The sequence below is a fragment of the Lepidochelys kempii genome, chromosome 12, assembly GCF_965140265.1.
Source record: "Lepidochelys kempii isolate rLepKem1 chromosome 12, rLepKem1.hap2, whole genome shotgun sequence".
Taxonomy (NCBI): Eukaryota; Metazoa; Chordata; order Testudines; family Cheloniidae; genus Lepidochelys; species Lepidochelys kempii.
Window position 1 is genome coordinate 33,890,207 of NC_133267.1, and position 21,289 is coordinate 33,911,495.

Consider the following 21,289-nt stretch of genomic DNA (forward strand, 5'->3'; position numbering starts at 1 on the left):
CCAGAGATTGTGTAGAAACACATTGAAAACCATGAACCAACACATACTCTCATTCGATACAGGTGTGAAGATCGGTGTACCAGAGTTAGCAGAAGGTCTGGAATGCCATCTCCTTTCAGTGTGAGCTAAAGTGCTGACCCGTCAACTGAATCAAATGCCGCTTTGATGTTGATATATGGCACGTGATGCACTTCATGTGGCTTAAAGTCAGATACATGATAATTGCCTTTATGAATTAGATTCTCCATTTGGATCTGGCAGGTGCTGGAGATGTTTATATAAGATTTCTATAAATTCTCTCCCAATCAGATTTGCAAACACATATGCAGCTTGCTCAAGAGGCACTTAGCATGCGCACTAGATCTTAGTTTCCAAAGATGTCTTCCATGCCAAACAGGTTCAGAATTAGAGGAGTGTAAATACAACATTGGGAACAAGTTTGTGTCTTTTTATTTTCATAATTCGTTTTAATTTCTACAAAATTTATGAACAGATAATCGCAATATTGAAGAAAGAGATACATTCCTATTTTGTAATGACAGCTAGAAAAAATAGTTCCCAAGTTCAAATTTATTTATGTATAGGCATATCTTAGCACTTTTATTTATCTGTAAAGCAGACTTCAATTTCCAAAAAATGTTTTCATCTGCATTATGCAATATAATAGTTTGTGTCATGTTGTCTTTAAGCTGCAAAGAAAAGCCTACCCAATAGTCACTTTTATTTTTTAGGTAGTAGCAAAAAGAACCAATACAAAATGTAGCCCAAAGTAGTCCAAAAAGGAATGGCTAATCTTGGAAAAGTAGCTTTTGCCCAATAGACATTGCCTTTTTATTATACACTTGAAAGTGTGAAATTAGAACACACTCCAGTCACATGTTTCTCCCAATTAAAATTGACCCTTGGGGATGTGACATTGAGTAGAGGCTGAGAATCTAATTAAGCTTGCAAAGGGAAATGTAGTTTTAAAATTAAAATAACCGAGTTATAGTTTTCTTTGCGAAGTTCAAATGTGCCTGTTTGTTCACTAACTGTGTAAACTATTCTTTCTCTGAAAGAAATACAGAGAAGTGTTTACTAAGTCTTTCAACAAAACCAGGTAAAATATTTATAGCATCGCAGATAGTCGAAGAAGGAAGAAAGTACAGTATTCCCCAGTTCCTGCCACACTACTGAAAAAACATTAACTTGACATTTTCCTTTTCTTTCATTCCTGGGTTTTCACAAGAGTTGGTTTGGTGTCTGGGGTCAAGTATTCATGTTACGGGCCAATTTCTCACCCTTTAATTGCAAGCACATGGTTTTATGGGTTATCTGCAGGCAAAAATTACATTAAACTGCAGGCAAAAATATTAGAATTTGGCCTAGTTGAGTTACGGGTGCAAGCATCATGGTCCAGATATTCAAAGCAGTCTAGTTAATTTAGATGGCTTTCAAAATCTCATCCCATATATGGGCACCACATTGGGAGCTGAGCTAGAGCCCCTTTGCAGGACTGAAATGATACATCTCTGAAATACAGAGAGCCAGTGGTAAAGATTTAGAAATTCAGGAAATATTTCATGTGAACTGCTATTAAGTAATGACACTTCCATGCTTACTAACATGGAATAAATGTTGTTGATGGCAGAATTGCTGTGGTTGCGGAACTATAAAAATATTTCTCTCTTGGGGGATGTGGTGGTGGTGTTGCTTTTATCTCCCTTTTTTGAGAATACTCTGATTTATTGCTGTGATAAGCCCCTAACAACTGAGGGATCACACTGTTGAAATGAGCTTAGCTGGATGGGACACACAGTCTGCTGAAAAATCATGTTGGTTAAATATGTTTCAGCCAAGAGGCAGCTTTTACCAGCTCAGTAACATTCCATTTTCTACAGAGTGGTGATCATGATGCCAAGTACTTTGTCTTAAGTGTCTTTCCTTTTGGTCTATCAAAGGCGCTTCTTATATGACCTCCTTAATGATAGTTTCATAGCACCTGGCAGTCTTAAATGCATTTACCCCCACAACACCTCTGTGAGGTGGGTTTAGTCTGTATTAGCAAAAAGAAAAGGAGTACTTGTGGCACCTTAGAGACTAACCAATTTATTTGAGCATAAGCTTTCGTGAGCTACAGCTCATTTCATCGGATGCATCGGATGCATCAAATAAATTTGTTAGTCTCTAAGGTGCCACAAGTACTCCTTTTCTTTCTGTGAGGTAGAGAAGTGCTTTTATCACTATTTTGCATATGGGGAATTGAGGCAAGAGAAGCAAAGTGGCTTTCCCGAGGTCACATAGGAAGTCTGTTGTGAATTTAGGAATAGAGCACCGGTCTCTCTCTAGTCCCTTAACCTCTGGACCATCCTTCCCCTTCAGGCTAGTCATACTCTACATACAGCCTTGTCAATACCTTGTTTTAAGGATTGAAATTCACTCTAAACTTTAAAACAATTCAAAACCAGAGTACACTGTGTAATTAATAGCCATATTTTGGGTCTTCTGTGTGCAAAAGGCATTGGGATTTCAGGGCCAGCTGAACAAGTATTACTATAACATTATTACTATGTACATACTCAATGGGGTGGGGGGGAAACAATAACAGAAAATGTGGAAATAGCAGAGGTGCTTAATGACTTCTTTGTTTCGGTTTTCACCAAGAAGGTTTCTGGTGACTGGATGTCTAACATAGTGAATGCCAGTGAAAATGAGGTAGGATCAAAGGCTAAAATAGGGAAAGAACAAGATAAAAATTACTTAGACAAGTTAAATGTCTTCAATTCACCAGGGCCTGATTAAATGCATCCGAGAATACACAAGGAGCTGACTGAGGAGAAATCTGAGCCATTAGCAATTATCTCTGAAAAGTCATGGAAGACAGGAGAGATTGCAGAAGACTGGAAAGGACAAATATAGTGCCAATCTATAAAAACGGAAATAAGGACAACCCAGGGAATTACGGATCAGTCAGCTTAACTTCCGTACCCAGACAGAAGCAAATATGGAGCAAATAATGAAGCAATCAATTTGCAAACCTCTAGAAGATAATAAGGTGATAAGTCATAGTCAGCATGAATTTGTCAAGAACAAATTGGGTCAAACCAACCTGATAGCTTTCTTTGACAGGGTAACAAGCTTTGTGGATAGGGGGAAGCGGTAGACGTAGTATATCTTGACTTTATAAAGCTTTTGATACTGTCTCACATGACTTCCTTATAAACAAACTAGGGAAATGCAACCTAGGTGGAGCTGCTATAAGGTGGGTGCAAAACAGTATGCATCCGATGAAGTGAGCTGTAGCTCACGAAAGTTTATGCTCAAATAAATTGGTTAGTCTCTAAGGTGCCACAAGTACTCCTTTTCTTCATTCCCAGAGAGTAGTTATCAGTAGTTCACAGTCATGCTGGAAGGGCATAATGAGTGGCGTTCCGCAGCTTCCCGCGGCTCCCATTGGCCGGGAACAGCGGCCACTGGGAGCTGTCGGAGGCCGTGCTTGCAGACTGTCATTGTAAACAAGCTATCTCGTGGCCTGCCAGCGGATCCTGATGGGCCCCGTGTGGCCCATGGGCCGCAGGTGGCCCATTGCCATCCTAGGAAGAGTACTGCAGAAAGGGATTTGGGGGTAATAGTGGACCTCAACCTAAATATGAATCAACAGTATAACCCTGTTGCAAAAAAAGCGAACATCATTCTGTGATTTATTAGCAGGTGTATTGTAAGCAAGACATGAGAAGTAATTCTTCCGCTCTACTGTGCTCTGATTAGGTCTCAACTGGAGTATTGTATTCAGTTCTGGGCACCACATTTCAGGAAAGATGTGAAACAAATTGGAGAAAGTCCAGAGAAGAGCAACAAAAATGATTAAACATGACCTATGAGGGAAGATTGAAAAAATTGGGTTTGTTTAGTCTGGAAAAGAGGGGACATAACAGTTTTCAAGTACATAAAAGGTTGTTACAAGGAGGAGGGAGAAAAAATGTTCTTCCTATCCACTGAGGATAGGACAAGAAGCAATGGGCTTATATTGCAGCAAGGGAGGGTTAGGATGGACATTAGGAAAAAATTCCTAATGGTCAGGGTGGTTAAGCACTAGAATAAATTGCCTAGGAAGGTTGTGGAATCTTCATCATTGAAGATTTTTAAGAGCACGTTAGACAAACACCTGTCAGGAATGTTCTAGATAATACATAGTCCTGCCATGAGTGCAGGGGACTGGACTAGATGACCTCTCGAGATCCCTTCCAGTCCTATGATTCTATGATTATGAACTGAGATCTGGATCTTCTGCATGGATTTGGGAACTCTCAAATCCTATTGAAATTAATGGCAGCTGAGGGTGACTAGCACCTCACAAGAGGAACTCAGCACCTTGCAAAACCTGGCTCTATATGGCTTCTTATAAGTTATTGCTAAGAAAGTTTTTAATTTCTAAAGTGTAATACATGCTGTGTTTCCATTATACTCAAATAGTGTTTGAACTCTTAAATACCCAGGGCAGTGTGAGCTAGTAGATAAAATAGGAGACTAATGATCAAGAGACCTGATGTTAAGCCACACTTTTCAACTTACGGTACCTAAATTCAGACCTTCTAAATCCATATGCAGGCTCCTGATATGAGTGGCCCATTCTTAGCTGCAGGCAGTCAGCTTCCCTGAAAATCAGACCACTTATTTAGGAGCACCCAGCATTGAAAATTTTAGCCTTAAGTTTTCTGTGCCTCAGTTACTCCATCTGTAAAGTGGGAATCACAACACCCAACTTGTGATATACTTTGAGATCTTGGCATGAATGGTGCTATTTAAGACACTAGTCTTAGTAACACGTTTATGAGTAGCAATGTTAGACAGTCATCCTGTTCTTTCCTCCTTATTCTTGTTGAAGCACTGAAACATATGGCAAATTAAGGCTGATTTTTATTAAACTTTTCATCTGTATTGAGCTTAGTGTGAACTGGGAAATGCACTTTCTTTGATTTATGGAAGCTTTATATGAGCATCTTAATTAGAAGATGTTAATGGTCCTGTTATATTCCTGGGAGCATGTAGTAGCTCCCTCTTGTGGCTAATTAAACATTAAAAAACCAAAACTTTAAAAAATGACTTTTTTAAAGTCTTGTTGCTGCCAGTCCCAAACAATAGCAGTCAGGCGAAACTGATACTTCAGGCTTCCGGGTGCTCCATGCTTTCCATCGCTACATCAAGCACGTGCCTCTGAGATGTATCCTTATTCTCTGATACCGCTCACCTCCAGGTTAGCTCTGCACACTCAGAGAACCATGATAGCATGTGGGCAGTTTGATCCCTAGTCTTGTTGGCAGGGATTGCTTGTTGGCGTGATGTGCTCTAGGATGGACTAGCATTTGCAAGGGGGTGGGAGGGCAGATAAAAGACTTACTGGTTTTGTAGGTTTGAGTGTAAGTTGCATGTGTTGAGTTGATGGCAGAATCCGGCCCCAGAAGAGAGCGTGTAGAGACCAGCAGGCCAGCAGCTCTCCCCTCTCCCAAGGAAATGACAAAAGTGGGATCCAAGGGCCCTGCTATGGAAGAAGAACCATGACACCAAGCGAGTTTTGCCTGATTGTTGGTTGAATAGGGGCAACCTATCCTGACTCTGTGTTTTGCCTTGGCATATTCAGAATTGGATGAGGGTAGTGGGGAATCCATTTATGTTCTGAGGAGGAGAAGACAAAGAAGGTGGAACAGATTTATAACACAGAAATTCCACCCTCCCCACCCCCACAAAAAATTTTTTTTGAGAGGAGAAACTTTATCTCTGACATTCTTTTTCTTGTAGGGTATTGTCTTATGGCAAATTTTCACTCAATTAAAATTTAAAAAATTGAATAATGATTGTTTGGGTTAACCAAAAATCATACTGCCCAATAACCTGCAAACAGGCATTGCTGAACCCACAGTAACAGGGCAACAAACATGAATTTCCTCAGGGACATTATTAACAATCTGTGCATTTATTAACTCTAAGTGGGCGTGGATCCAGAATTCCTAATACTTTTCCTTTGTTTTTTCCTGAGCTGTGATTCAGACCAGCACATAAATATTTGACTTAATGTTTCTGTGGAAACATTAACGAAATGGTAGAAACAAAAATAACATGAAAACAGCAATAGGAAAAAATGATTTGGCAAGACTGTCAGCATAATAGGGCAAGATTAGTTTATAATCCTTTTAGGTTCTTGTGTATAAATACAAGTTTGCAAAGCCTCTAGCTTGTAAGAAACTTCACATAGCTCTAGAAGTGTACACATGGTGCCACCACTCATGTGGAACACACTTGAAAAAGGATTTTTAGGCATTCTCTCAAATGGAGAAAAGAGGGAGTGTTATCCACGAATAGACACATAAAAGGAACAAGAATTCCATCTGTATGGCTAAGCGATGTATGGCAGGGGCACCCAAATATTTAATTAGGAGTATTTTCCTGGCTTTAAACCTGGGGGTGGGTGTGCCTGGAACAATGTCAGTCTCACTTTAGATTGTTTTGAAATGAATTAGGAATCATTGTGTGGTAGGCGGTTGCTGCTGAGATTTTTTTTTTAACTATTTAGAGTGGAAATCACGTCTCCAAATTTTGTCCCACTTAAATGGAATAGGTCTCTGATTTTTTTTCCATTTAAATGAAAAATCAAATCACAGCCACCCCTAGCTGGTGGGCAAGTGCTGTAGTAGATAGGATAGGCAGGATAACAGTAGCTTGGATAACTGGAGTTCCTCTTGCGGGGGGCGGGAGGGATAGGCTAGTAACTAACTGACAGTTAACCTAATCCTATTGACATCAAGTTTTTTCAGGTTTAGATACTAAAATTTCACTCTGTTTTCTGGATGATTTAAAGTGTTGTTTTTTTTATATGGCTTCATTTTTAATGTCAAGAAATTCATTATATAGTTTCACATTAGGGTAAGGCTTAAAATTATTTCTGTTGAATTACTACATTTATATGAGTTTTGATCAGTTCAGTCGAGCTGGGTCCTAACTTGTTACTTTCACCTAACAGGTTATCGACAGTGACGGAACAGAGGGATCAAAGTTTCGACTTTCTGGAAAGGGAGTGGATCAAGAGCCAAAAGGAGCATTCAAAATCAATGAGAACACTGGGGAAATCTCAGTGACACGGTCCCTTGATAGAGAAGCCATTCCCACTTACCAAGTGAGTAGTCTTAGCATTATGGCCTGTACCCCTTCCTCACAAAGTATCTTTTTTTCTGTGGCTCAGGTTTGCTTTTTGAGAGTACAACAGGTTCAGTGTTTTGATTAATATTGCATGCTACTATTTGTATAAAAAATTTCAGAACATGAACACTTGCACGTGCAATTTCTGGACACACTCTCATACCCACCCACATGCATGCAAATCAGTCATATTTATTATCTCTAAATGAGAGGAGATCCAGATTCCTAACGCTTGCTTTTTCTTTCCTGTTTCTGAGCTATGAGTCAGACCAACACATAAATATTTGTGTTTTGTTTACATAAAGTCTATCCTTTGTGTCTCCTAGAGACAGTTTGTGAAAACTGTGCATGAAGTTGATTTATGAACGCAAAGTTCTGCTTGGACAAAAAGAGGTCTCCTTTGAGAACATTGCAGTGGAAGTATTATCAAATCCTCCTTTGTTTTACAACCTTCTGTCCAATTAAACTTTCTTCACACCACATTGATTAATTCCAGTTCTATGCTTCTCTTCTTATTTCCTCAAGCTGTCCATGGAACAATATATTATCCAGCTCTACTTTCTAATCATGGAGCTCTGTCCAACGGGCTATCAAAAATGTTGTTAACAGGAGCATATATCCATGTGTTTGGCAGGTAGAATTCTTCAGAATATTTTATATATATTATAATAATTTTCTTGTTCAAGTAGTTGAGCTGGTCTGTGCGCATCTTGTGCACTACTGCCAGAGCGTTTTCCCTAGCTGTACGCATAGGGACAGTCACACATGCAGTCTGGCTTCCCTCACACTCTGAGCTGATACCATAACTGGTGGAGCCATCCTGCCCGTTCTACATTTCCTTCTTACTGTCAGAGGTCAGAGAATGCACTGTGCTTTACTGTCCTCATGTCTCTGTCCCCATTAGTACTCCACGCTCTCTCTGTATGAGGGTCACATCAGAGATAGGTGTCTGATCAGCTGTGCCTTCAGAACAAGAATGAAGAAGCAGGAGTGGTGGGAGTTCTGCCTCACTCCTCTCCACCCCTTCTCCCCAAGGCTCCACCTCCTGCTCACTCCTCTCCACCCCCTCCCTTCCGTTTCTCACCCTTATGGCTGGTAAAAAGTGGGAGGGTCCATGGCCTCCTTGCCCCCCCCCCCATTCCTGCACCCCTGGGAAGTTGTTTTTTGCCCAGCATTGGAGCTTGCTCAGTTAGGGCAAGGGAGCTCCTTGACCACTCCTCCCAGGAATGATCTCCCAGCATTGCCTGCTCACAGAGATCTCCACCAGAGCAGTCCTCCAAAGAGTATAACTGCTTGGAGCACTCTTGGCCTCTGAAACTTGAAAAGAGGGTGGCTTGGATGTCCTCGAATCCACAGTGTGGGACTCTTCTCTGGCAAAGGTAAGACACTCCAGTACTGAAGGTAGAGAGCGCCCTTCAATGTGCTGCTCCCTGGTACCATTCCAGAGTGGCTCTCTTAGGACTAAGCCACTGACTCTGGTCCCTACCCTGGAAACATCAAGACCAGTTACTTTATCAATGACAACAGTGAATTGGTCACCCCTGCTTATGGTGGGAAAGCATGCTGCATCAGTACCAACAAAATCAGAGGCCTCTCTCTCTCTCTCTCTCTCTCTCTCTCTCAGTACTGCCTTCGCCACTAATTCAAGGTGCGGGCTCCCCGTTCCACTATAGCACCAATGTTGGCGTCTCTTACAGCGCCCATATCAGGTCAAGTACTGTCTTCCTCACTCTTTGATTACATCACCTAGATCACCAGTGCTTGCTCCACTTCAACACCTAATACCAATAGCCAGGAAGCCTCCGATGCTTCTGCTGATACTGCAGCCTTGGTGTAGATCCCGCTCTCCAGTGACATTTCAGGTACTGCACCAATATGGCCTTCAAAGAACTGTTTCTCCTCATCAGAGTGTGAAATGAGTTCTTGTCTCTCCCACCTCAGAGAATCCAGGGTGCCTTTCACTATTTTGACAAGAGTAGGTAGTACAATTAGGGGGCCTGGGCTAGGTATGACTGACCTCTGGTACCATATCAACCCAATCACTGGTCATACTAGGTGCCTTGGAGAGGGTACCTCCACTGTTCAGATCTATATCCTCACCTCCTCATAGAAGTGGGGCACCAAGAAGGGAGGCTTTCCTACCCAGGACGCTCAGAGTCGGTACTGGACAGCCACCAGCACTGAATTGTGGGACAGTCCTCAGGCTGGCTCGGAGCAAATGTCTACCTCAGTGGTACAAGACCGGGCTCATGATGGTCATGCTTTGTCTCATAACACATTCTTAACACTGGATGAGGCTCTGGTACTGGATGAGTTTAAGGTTTACCGAGAGCTCTGAAAAAAATGGCTTCATCTCTTGATATTCAGATGGAGTTGGTGGAGGAGAATCTTCATATACATATAGACATTTTGCAGCCACCAACTGCTGGAAAAGTAGCCCTTCTCATAAATGAGGTGATAATGCAGCCCATCAAGTTGTTCTGACAAAACCCATCCTCTTTTACACCTATGGCAAAGCACGTAGAGCATAAATAACACAGTTTTGAACAGTTCTATCAGCACTCCACACTTTTTTGCAGGGATGTAAACAAACCAGACCTGTTTGGCAGAAAGTTTTATTCAACTATGAGATTGCAACTTTGCATAGCCAACTGCCAGGCTCTCTTGGCATAGGGATGCAGTATCAAATTTCTTAACAGGTTGCCTAAGGACTCCAGGGCGAGTGTCAGTCCCTATTGATGGAGGATCATCTGGTCTCTCAGTCAGCTTTGCAGGCTTTCCTGGATGCTGCACACTCAGCTACAAGTGTCATGGTGATGGCATGACCATGTGACATTGCCATAGCTGCATTCATTGGGGATTCCTGCAGAGATACAGCAGATGACTGAAGATCTCCCTTTTGAGGGCTATGTGGTGTTCTCCTCCAAGACTGATAAGGCACTACATACACTGAAAGACTCCAGGTAGTGAAAAAGTCCTCATTATACACCAGCCCCTAAACGGTCAAGTTTTCATCCTCACTTCCAGCCAAGCCGCACTACCTCTCCAGAGAGCTGGAACAGTCCAGGCACACACAGACAACAAAGGAGGAGGCCTCCACCATCTGCCTCCTCCGTCATTTCATCTGGGCAATCACAGGCCTCAAAGCACCTTATTTGACTCCTCCATCGAGGATGGCATACTACCAGGTCAAATTTTTCTGGCCCTTTCCCTACCTTTGGGAACTGGCTGTCTCATTTCTTAAGTGCATGGGAAACCATCATCACAGACAAGTGGGTCTTAAGCATGGTGGAGTGGAGATTTACCCTACAGTTTCTTTCTCTCTCCCATTCCCACTCCACTCTACTAATACCTTTTCAGGGACCCATCTCACAAGTCTGTACTATGACAAGCAGTGCAGTCTCTATGTTCTTTGGGAGCTATAGAGGAAGTGTCTCCTTAGTACTGGAGCAGGAGGTTCTTATTCTGTTACTTCCTAATACCCAAAGCCAGAGGGGGTCTTGGGCCCATTCTAGAGTTCTGAATGTGAACATCATCAAAAGATTAAAGTTCCTATGGTTTCCTATGAGACTTTTGTGCATCATTCAAAATCTATCCCCAGACCTCAGCAAGGAACTGTCTCAGGTTCTGGGGGCACATGGTGGCATGTTCTTATGCGACCCACCTTTCCCACCCCAACTGGACATCTGGACAAGTTAGTGTGCATCCCAGCCAAGGTCTTGTTGCACATGGATTGGTGGATGAACCAAGACAAGGCCTGCAGGGTCACTGACTCTCCCTTCTATGATCTTGGGGACAGCTGCTTCTGCTATGGAGTGGGAGTGTTATTTGGGCCATCTGCAAGCTCAGGGCCTGTAGTCTACTCATGAGGGCAAACTATGCATAACTCTTCTTGAGTGGTGTGCACTATCCAGAGTATGTCAGCAGTTCCCGCCATGCATCCAGGGCAGGAGCATGAAAGTGCTCACTAACAACACCACAGCAGTGTTTTATGTGAACGAGCAGCGGGGATGCCTGCTCAGATGGGCTGTGTCCCGAGGCAGCCAGGCGGTGGAATTTCTGCATACTGAATGAGTAAACTCTCAAAGCATCATACCTGCCAGGAGCTCAGAATGGCCTGGCAGACTGCTGGAGCAGATAATTCAATGTGGATCATGAACGTCTCTCAGTACGGCTGTTCTAAGATCATAGCTTTGAGTAGGAGGAATTTGTTCACAACTCAGTAGAACAGGAAATATCCCCAGTTAGTGAAAGGACTGTTTTCTCTAGTCCTTTGACAAACATGTTCCTAAAAGGTCTTAGGTAGTCTATTCCCACCTATCAGGAATCCATCTCCTCTTTGGGACCTGAATTTAGTTCTGTCAGTTCTTATGGGACTTCCATTCAAGTCCTTAGCCTCTTGCTGTATGTAACCGTTTTAGTAGCCATCACTTCTGTGAGGAGAGTGGGGGAGTTGCATGGCCCTAGTAACTGATCTTCCAAATACAATATCCTACAAGGACAAGGTGCAGTTTAGCCCACACCCTATTTTTCTTTCCAGAGTTGTATCTGATTTTCACCTCAATCAGGCAATATTCTGACTGGTCCTTTTTCCCGCCCTGCAAAATCAACATGCTCCATAGTTGAGATGTACACCAAGCTCTAGCCTGTTACCTGGATAGAACAAAACTTTCTTAGTTTTCCTGACAGCTCTTTGTGTCCTATGCAGAAAGAAGGAAAGGTCATCCGGTTACTGCACAACTGCTCTCTCAGTGGATTGTCATCTACATTGCTCTGTGCTGTACTGCTAACGGTATCACACCACCTGGACAATTGGCAGCTCGCTCAGCTCGGGTGCGTTCGACTTCCACTGCTTTTGTAGGAAACACCCCTATTGTTGACATTGGTATGTGCGCTAGGTACTATGCAATTCCTGCAGCACCAAGGGAAGGTGTGAATGTGTGAAAAGCCGCCCCTTATTCTGATGAGACTCCTAGCCTCACCTCCGCTGATAACAGCTTGGGAGTCACTTACAGTATAATGGACAGATGCAATCACTTGAAGAAGAAAAAAACAGTTACTCACCTTCTGGTAACTATTGTTCCTTGAGATTTGTTGCATATGTTCACCTTCTCCAATTACATTCTGGTATGAATGTTGGGGTTGGTCCTGCTTTGAGCAGGGGCTTGGATTAGATGACCTCCTGAGGTCTCTTCCAACCCTAATCTTCTATGATTCTATGAAGGACTGAAGGGTGAGCAGCCAGGCTCCTCCCTTTATATCCTCTGCTCAGAGCATGAGGGAAGTCAGGGCACATGTGTGGCCTCCTCTTCACATCTTGAAGAACAACAGTTACAAGAAGGTGTAAGTAATCATTTTGACAGAAAAGACTCGGAAGGAATTCAGAATCACCACCTGGTCCGTAATTTCCCTATGGAAATTCAAACAAATGACTTTTAAAAAAAATCTGTATAGCAACTTTACAGCAATTCTTTGTCATACGTGGTTTGGCCACATGGGATCTGTTATTTCACATGCTCTTTCTACCACTTTGACTGTGAACTTGGTTGTATTTGGTTATGTTAATACAGTGGTTCTTAACCTTTACTGCAGCCTGCACCCCTTCGGTTCTCCAAATATGTTCTCGCACCCCTTATCAAAAATCAAAATATGTTCTCGCACCCCTTATCAAAAATCATTGAAGTAGGTCAGTTCTTTAAACTTAGATATATTTTTTGTTTGTATATTACAGTAATCGTTAAATGTATAATGTTAATAAATACATAGGTTTGATGAAACAAAGTAGCTGTACTTACCTGCCTGTGCTTAATTTGTGTTTTTGATGATTTACCTTCTAAAAAAATCTGGCCTGTCTCGCACCCCCAAAAAGGGCATCTTGCACCCCCAGGGGGTGCGTGCACCCCAGGTTAAGAACCACTGCTTTAATATAATACTATAACCGGTATTTGGTTACTTTGATATAGATTAACAGTTGGAATCAAAACCCGAAGAGGCAAGCAAATTTGCACCTTGCCACTTCTTATTGCAGGCCTGAGCAATTGCCTTCTGTGGCCTCATCCAGAGTGAAAATCTCATTGTTCCAAAAGCATGATGTACCCATTCTGTGCTAACAGTTCTGCTCATTACCATCAAGCTGTTCCACTGTGTTTCCCAGCATGTGCTGATCAATATCTGTTGTTTAGAAGCTTTCTCTGTCTCTTGTCATTTGGAAGGGGTTTCCCAGTCATATGAATATCCATATTTGCTAAATAGCACTGCTTCAAACTCACCAGATTGCGGTTTCTGCCCGGTAAATGCCACACTGTGGACTCACTATTCAGATTTATGTTACCAAGTCATAGAGGATTTATGGTAAACATTTTTTTCTTTAAAGCAACAACAACAAAACCCTTCAGTTTCACCTTGTACTGTTTCTCATCTTCTTTTTTGCAGCTATTTCTTCCTTTCACAGAATCACAGAATATTTGAGTTGGAAGGGACCGCAGGAGGTCATCTAGTCCAACCCCCTGCTCAAAGCAGGACCAATCCGCAATTTTTGCCCCAGATCCCTAAATGGCCCCCTTTTTGCCCCTCAATTCATTCAAAATATTTTCCCCTGGAAAGTCATAGCAATCTTTCCAGCCTAATGCATTTAAATCTCAAACCTCAAATGTTGTCCCTATCTGATCTGGTGGGGCATGTGTTAAATTATGGACAAACTTTATTTCCCTAGAAGAGCAACGCAAATCACATAAAAATAATGCAGTGCAGTAGATTATCCAGAGCAATGCAAATGTTTATTTTAATGGACTGTAGCTCTTTCTATCTGACCTGCTATAAAATTCTTCTGCTCAGCATGGTCACTGAAATCCTGTTGTGCAAACTGTAGTGGAAAAGTTCTGTAGGCGAGCTCTTAATTTGATTAGTCAGTCTGAAAAAACAATGAGTTAGTGATTCATCTACATTGAAACTATGTCAGGAAGGCGGTTGGGTTTTTTTTCTTCTGTGGCTTTCTTGAACCACTAAAAGATGAATGGCTGGAAAGCTTCTTAGGTTTGTGGCTTTTTTTCCCCTGTATTATTTCAAAAAGTACAGTGCACATGGAAAATAAGAAAAGAAAAAATTTCCATGAAAAAAGTATGAATATTTTTCAGGTCATCATACAGTATAGCAGATAAAAATGGTGCAGCAAAGGTAAAGCTGTGCATGAGGAGCGCGTCAGTGTGTGTCCTACATACATAAGGGAGGAGAATTAAAGGGGACATTCATAGGCCTTAAAAAAGGATCATGCCCTTTTCCCTTCTTTATCATGTATAAAGAAGGTTTTTTCTTTGCTTCTTTTTTAACACTTGAAATTCAGGTTTTCCTTACTTTGTGGTTTCTAGAAGATTCTAAGGACTACTGGAAAAGCTGTATGATATTCATGCAAGAGAAATCTGATTAACAAAAAAGGGTGATGAATTCTACTCAGACCGTTTTAAACACTTTGTTCTTCGTTTGTTTTTGTTAACCCCTATTTAACTGAAATGGATGAGACACACTTGCGAGATAATGTCTTTCTTAAAGATTCAACATGCCTGTGATCCTTTAAACAAGCATTGAGAAAACGCACTGTTCTTGTATCTGAGACTTCCAGTGAGTCCTCTGGCGAAGACGAGGAGAGGTTAGGAATTGCTGCTCCTCATATTTGTAACCATCAGTATGTTTTTCACCCTTCTTTATGCATTGTAAAGAAGAAAGGAAGCCACAGTGGCCAAGATTTTCAAAAGTGACAAGGGATTTTTGGAGGCCTCATTCTTTTGGTGTTCAGCTAGAGAGTCCTGCTGTTCAGAGGTATGTGATAAGCAGTTTCTGAAAATCTGGCCCTTTTAAAGGCATCTTAAATTGGGCACCCAAAAATTCAGCCAAAAATCACTAGCCACTTTTGAAAAACTGAGCTATTTTTTCCCCCCCAGATTACCTCTGTTATATGTGCAACCTAAAATATGGCATTTGTTGACTTTTGGATGGCTAACCAATGCAATCTTCATGGTCCCCTTAACATTGTCATGTGGTATTCAAATACATATTAGACACAGGAGGACCAAGCAAATAGCTACTGCTGCTATATCCCAACCAGAACCGTTGGGAGGGGGTCTTGTCAAGCCAAATCTCTTAAAGTGTGGTGACTATGGGGGGAGGTGTTCTCTTTACCTGGAAAATCTCAGATAAATCAACTCTAGGTGGACTTTGGATCTGATTGTGTACTTGACTCGCCTTGCTGACTGGAGTGGCTTTGACTGAAATCCTTCACAATAACTTCTTTAGCATGTTTGACAGTGGGAGTAATGCCTGGGAGAAGCCGCCAACACAGAATTAGTTCGTCCGGGGATATTTAGAAAAGTTGCATGTAGCTGGACCTAAAATGGCAACAAATGTTCATGTAAATACACTCGGAAAAAGTTGTCTAGGTCTCCTCCAATGCGAAATGAGAATACAGAATTCTAGAGACTGCTGCTGAGAAACCAGGAAAATCTTAGGATAAAATAATGTACAGCCTGAAAAATAAAAAGGAAAATGAACCCCCCCACCTGGACCAATCTTTAAGAAATCAGTTTAAATACCTATCTGATTTTAACGTAATGGAATGATAAATAATGTGCATGGGGCTTCTGATGGTTTATTTTAACGGATAAACACCCTATAAAATACCCCTGGTACAAAAGAAATTAAATTGGTGTTTATCCAATAAACACCAGAAATGGCTACTTGTATCTAAGGCAGAGGTGGGAAAACTATGGCCTGCGGGCCACATCCGGCCCTCAGGACCCTCCTACCCGGCCCCTGAGCTCCTGGCCCAGGAGGCTAGCCCCCGGCCCCTCCCCTGCTGTTCCCTCTCCCACACAGCCTCAGCTCACCAGCTCAATGCTCTGGGCAGCGGGGCTGTGAGCTCCTGCCGGGCAGCGCAGCTGCAGAGCCGCGGCCTGAGCCAGTGCTCTGTGCTGCTCAGTGGCCTGGCTGGCTCCAGCCAGGCGGCACGGCTGCCTGTCCTGGTGTTCTGGGCGGCGCGGTAAAGGAGCAGGCTGGGCTGGATAGAGGACAGGAGAGTTCGGGATGGTGGTCAGGGGGCGGGGGTGTGGAGAGGGGTTGGGCTGGTCAGAGGGTGGGGAACAGGTGGGTTGAATGGGGGCAGGGGTCCTGGGGGGGCAATCAGGAATGAGAGGGGGGTTGGCTGGGGCGGCGGGGGGCAGTCAGGGCAGGGGGGTCCAGAGGCAGTCAGGGGACAGGGAGGGGTGGATGGGGCAGGAGTCCCGGGGGGGCCATCAGGGGACGAGAAGCAGGAGGGGTTCGATGGGGGCAGGGCTGGGCCACGCCTGGCTGTTTGGGGAGGCACAGCCGCCCCTAACTGGCCCTCTGTGCAATTTTAGAAACTCAATGTGGCTGTCAGGCCAAAAAGTTTGCCCATCCCTGCTCTAAGGGCTTGTCTGTACAGAGCAGTAATGCAGGCTATGTGGATGTGATTTCTGAAGCGTACTAATGTGTTGCATATTAATTGGTCTATGTAGACCCAGCTGGTGTTTTTGAAACAGCTGTATTTTAAAGCGCACTAGGGAACATTACAATGAGATGACTCATTACAGTATATACTACTGCAATACATTACACTTTACAGTATATACAAAGAAAGCCACGAACCCCCCCCACACACAAATCTGAAAAATTGCTAAAATAGAACCTTACAAAATGAAATTAATAAACCGTGACCCCCTGATGTCCTATCTGTACAGTATTTTATTTTCCATCTTATTTTTATTGGTTTTCATTTACAAACATAATCGTACAATTGTATCAGCAGGACTGAACATACACAGCAATTATTCAAGTATATATTTCAAATACTTGTATTCTGTTTTCACTCCTGTTAAAGTATCCAAATGTAAACATGCTGTAGACCTAAACTCAAAAGTTTCTACCTGATAACCCATTCAATGGAAAAAATAAATTACAATAAAACCAAAACAGGAATGAGAGACGACACAGTATTATTAAAGACATTTAAAGTGTCAGATCTCCAACAGTGGGAGTCATTAAGAAAATCAAGGGAGACAAGGTGGGTGAGGTATTATCTTACACTGGACCAACTTCTGCTGGTGAAAGAGACAAACTTCCAAGCTCCCCAGAGCTCTTCTTCCACTTTGTGGTGCTCAAAAGCTTGTCTCTTTTACCAGCAGAAGTTGGTCCAATAAACAATATTAGAATCATAGAATCATAGAATATCAGGGTTGGAAGGGACCCCAGAAGGTCATCTAGTCCAAACCCCTGCTTGAAGCAGGACCAATTCCCAGTTAAATCATCCCAGCCAGGGCTTTGTCAAGCCTGACCTTTAAAACCTCTAAGGAAGGAGATTCTACCACCTCCCTAGGTAACGCATTCCAGTGTTTCACCACCCTCTTAGTGAAAAAGTTTTTCCTAATATCCAATCTAAACCTCTCCCACTGCAACTTGAGATCATTACTCCTCGTTCTGTCATCTGCTACCATTGAGAACAGTCTAGAGCCATCCTCTTTGGAACCCCCTTTCAGGTAGTTGAAAGCAGCTATCAAATCCCCCCTCATTCTTCTCTTCTGCAGGCTAAACAATCCCAGCTCCCTCAGCCTCTCCTCATAAGTCATGTGTTCCAGACCCCTAATCATTTTTGTTGCCCTTCGCTGGACTCTCTCCAATCTATCCACATCCTTCCTGTAGTGTGGGGCCCAAAACTGGACACAGTACTCCAGATGAGGCCTCACCAATGTCGAATAGAGGGGAACGATCACGTCCCTCGATCTGCTCGCTATGCCCCTACTTATACATCCCAAAATGCCATTGGCCTTCTTGGCAACAAGGGCACACTGCTGACTCATATCCAGCTTCTCGTCCACTGTCACCCCTAGGTCCTTTTCTGCAGAACTGCTGCCTAGCCATTCAGTCCCTAGTCTGTAGCTGTGCATTGGGTTCTTCCGTCCTAAGTGCAGGACCCTGCACTTATCCTTATTGAACCTCATCAGATTTCTTTTGGCCCAATCCTCCAATTTGTCTAGGTCCTTCTGTATCCTATCCCTCCCCTCCAGCGTATCTACCACTCCTCCCAGTTTAGTATCATCTGCAAATTTGCTGAGAGTGCAATCCACACCATCCTCCAGATCATTTATGAAGATATTGAACAAAACCGGCCCCAGGACCGACCCTTAGGGCACTCCACTTGATACCGGCTGCCAACTAGACATGGAGCCATTGATCACTACCCGTTGAGCCCGACAATCTAGCCAGCTTTCTACCCACCTTATAGTGCATTCATCCAGCCCATACTTCCTTAACTGGCTGACAAGAATACTGTGGGAGACCGTGTCAAAAGCTTTGCTAAAGTCAAGAAACAATACATCCACTGCTTTCCCTTCATCCACAGAACCAGTAATCTCATCATAAAAGGCGATTAGATTAGTCAGGCATGACCTTCCCTTGGTGAATCCATGCTGGCTGTTCCTGATCACTTTCCTCTCATGCAAGTGCTTCAGGATTGATTCTTTGAGGACCTGCTCCATGATTTTTCCAGGGACTGAGGTGAGGCTGACTGGCCTGTAGTTCCCAGGATCCTCCTTCTTCCCTTTTTTAAAGATTAGCACTACATTAGCCTTTTTCCAGTCATCCGGGACTTCCCCGGTTCGCCACGAGTTTTCAAAGATAATGGCCAATGGCTCTGCAATCACAGCCGCCAATTCCTTCAGCACTCTCGGATGCAACTCGTCCGGCCCCATGGACTTGTGCACGTCCAGCTTTTCTAAATAGTCCCTAACCACCTCTATCTCCACAGAGGGCTGGCCATCTCTTCTGCATTTTGTGATGCCCAGCGCAGCAGTCTGGGAGCTGACCTTGTTAGTGAAGACAGAGGCAAAAAAAGCATTGAGTACATTAGCTTTTTCCACATCCTCTGTCACTAGGTTGCCTCCCTCATTCAGTAAGGGGCCCATACTTTCCTTGGCTTTCTTCTTGTTGCCAACATACCTGAAGAAACCCTTCTTGTTACTCTTGACATCTCTTGCTAGCTGCAGCTCCAGGTGCGATTTGGCCCTCCTGATATCATTCCTACATGCCCGAGCAGTATTTATATACTCTTCCCTGGTCATATGTCCAACCTTCCACTTCTTGTAAGCTTCTTTTTTATGTTTAAGATCCGCTAGGATTTCACCATTAAGCCAAGCTGGTCGCCTGCCATATTTACTATTCTTTCGACTCATCGGGATGGTTTGTCCCTGTAACCTCAACAGGGATTCCTTGAAATACAGCCAGCTCTCCTGGACTCCTTTCCCCTTCAAGTTAGTCCCCCAGGGGATCCTGGCCATCCGTTCCCTGAGGGAGTCGAAGTCTGCTTTCCTGAAGTCCAGGGTCCGTATCCTGCTGCTTACCTTTCTTCCCTGCGTCAGGATCCTGAACTCAACCAACTCATGGTCACTGCCTCCCAGATTCCCATCCACTTTTGCTTCCCCCACTAATTCTACCCACCTTGTGTCTCTTATACCCAGAGCGCAACATGGCTTAATCAACAACACTGCAAACAATTAAGAAAACCAGCGTTACCTTCTGTAGCAGTTAAATTTGCTGTAGTGTTCATAGTTAAGGGTGGGATTTTAAAAAGCACTCCTTAACCATTGACTTGGATGGGAGCAGAGATAGACTGATGCTGAGCACTTTAGAAATTCTCCCTCTTAAATACATAAAATACTGTAAATACCGTGGGCAAGTCAGACACTGTTTTGATGCATATTTCTGGAGGCATATATGTATTAGGGCAGAGTCACATCTCATGTTCTACAGGTGCAGATCTGTGGTACTTTCCCTTCTAATTGGTTTCCACTTGCAATCAGTTTGTTGAAGGTGCAGGTACCCAAACTTGCACCTGCAATCCAAGTATAGCTGCAAAAATTCAAGTCAATATTTTGCTGGTGCAAGTTGCTTGCCTGAAAATATACTTGTGGAGAATGCTGACTTAGCATGAAATTGCCCCCTGCTCACAGATTCAGTACATGGTCTATGCACCACTTAAGCCTCAGCTGTATCTGACTTATCCATGGTATTTGCAATATTTTATACCTTTACATTTAGGATCTACTCTAAGAGCTGAATGTATGACTTCACTCACAATCCCTTGCTGCCTTAAGCAGGTTTTTTTCCACCCCATTTTCATTTGGTTTTAGGCAAAGGATTAATGGTATTTTTAAAGGCTGCTGCCTTAATGATCTCGGTCCCATAAACCTTTATTACTGCTTATCTGATTGATTTGTGAGCTGTTTATTGGAATTAGATAAGTGATGGCCAAGTGTGTAAAATCCTACCTAAAATTTTAGTGTCAGTAATGATTAATTCTGTTAGTCACTAATACATTTGCAAATATGATGGCTTCTCTTGAGAAAATGTCAGTTAAAGTTTGGAGTGACAACAAAATCCAAAGCCAATGCAGTGGAATTTTTTTTTAGTAATCACCGTTTATAGCGTCTACTGGACTATACTGATGAAATCTTTCTTACCAAAGGAAATTCCCAGCAGCTGTTGACATGTTTGCCCCTAACTTACTATGATTGGGAGGCATTTGGTTGTAAGAATCTGCTCAGAAATAGTGTCTTCGTGTTCTCTGATAGCTTGAAAGGCAGGAAAAACTGCCAGACCTGTTCTGAGCACCACCTGGCATCTGGTAATGAATGTAACAGTTCGAAGAGTGTTAATTATAACTAAAGATTGACTAAGGAGGTAGAGTTCCAATCTAGATCCACATTAGCTTTATAATAGTTACTATGTATTTAATAATAGTGCCCAGACATCCCAGTCAGGACCTGGCATCCCAGATACAAACGCTTTATGAAGGCATGGGCTCTGCCCAACAGTGTTTGCAGTCACAGTTTGATTTCAAGGTGGAATAGTGGCTAGGAATTTGGTTTGAATTTAATGTCTCAGAGACGTCTCTCATCTCACAAACTTTTTTGTGTCTCAAGTTTGGCATCCAAACTGGATCCAACACACAGCTGACACAGCAGGGACATATTCAGATCTGGGCATTCACACACTTCCTACATTTGAACGGGCTTTGTCATGAGGGTCTGGTTTTGGCCACCTCTATAACATGACAAGC

General features: G+C 43.0%; 1 protein-coding gene across 4 annotated transcripts in view; it reads left to right on the forward strand.

Moving 5' to 3' along the window:
• The window catches only part of CDH13 (cadherin 13), a 789,423-nt gene that overhangs the window by 354,581 nt on the left and 413,553 nt on the right, over positions 1-21,289 (forward strand). For 3 of the 4 annotated variants that reach the window (XM_073308069.1, XM_073308070.1, XM_073308071.1), the window contains exon 5: positions 6,995-7,147. In XM_073308069.1, coding sequence (XP_073164170.1) covers positions 6,995-7,147 — 153 coding nt within the window. Of the gene's footprint in view, positions 1-6,994; positions 7,148-7,496; positions 7,609-21,289 lie in introns of those variants that run through there. The other variant, XM_073308072.1, reaches the window with a different exon arrangement.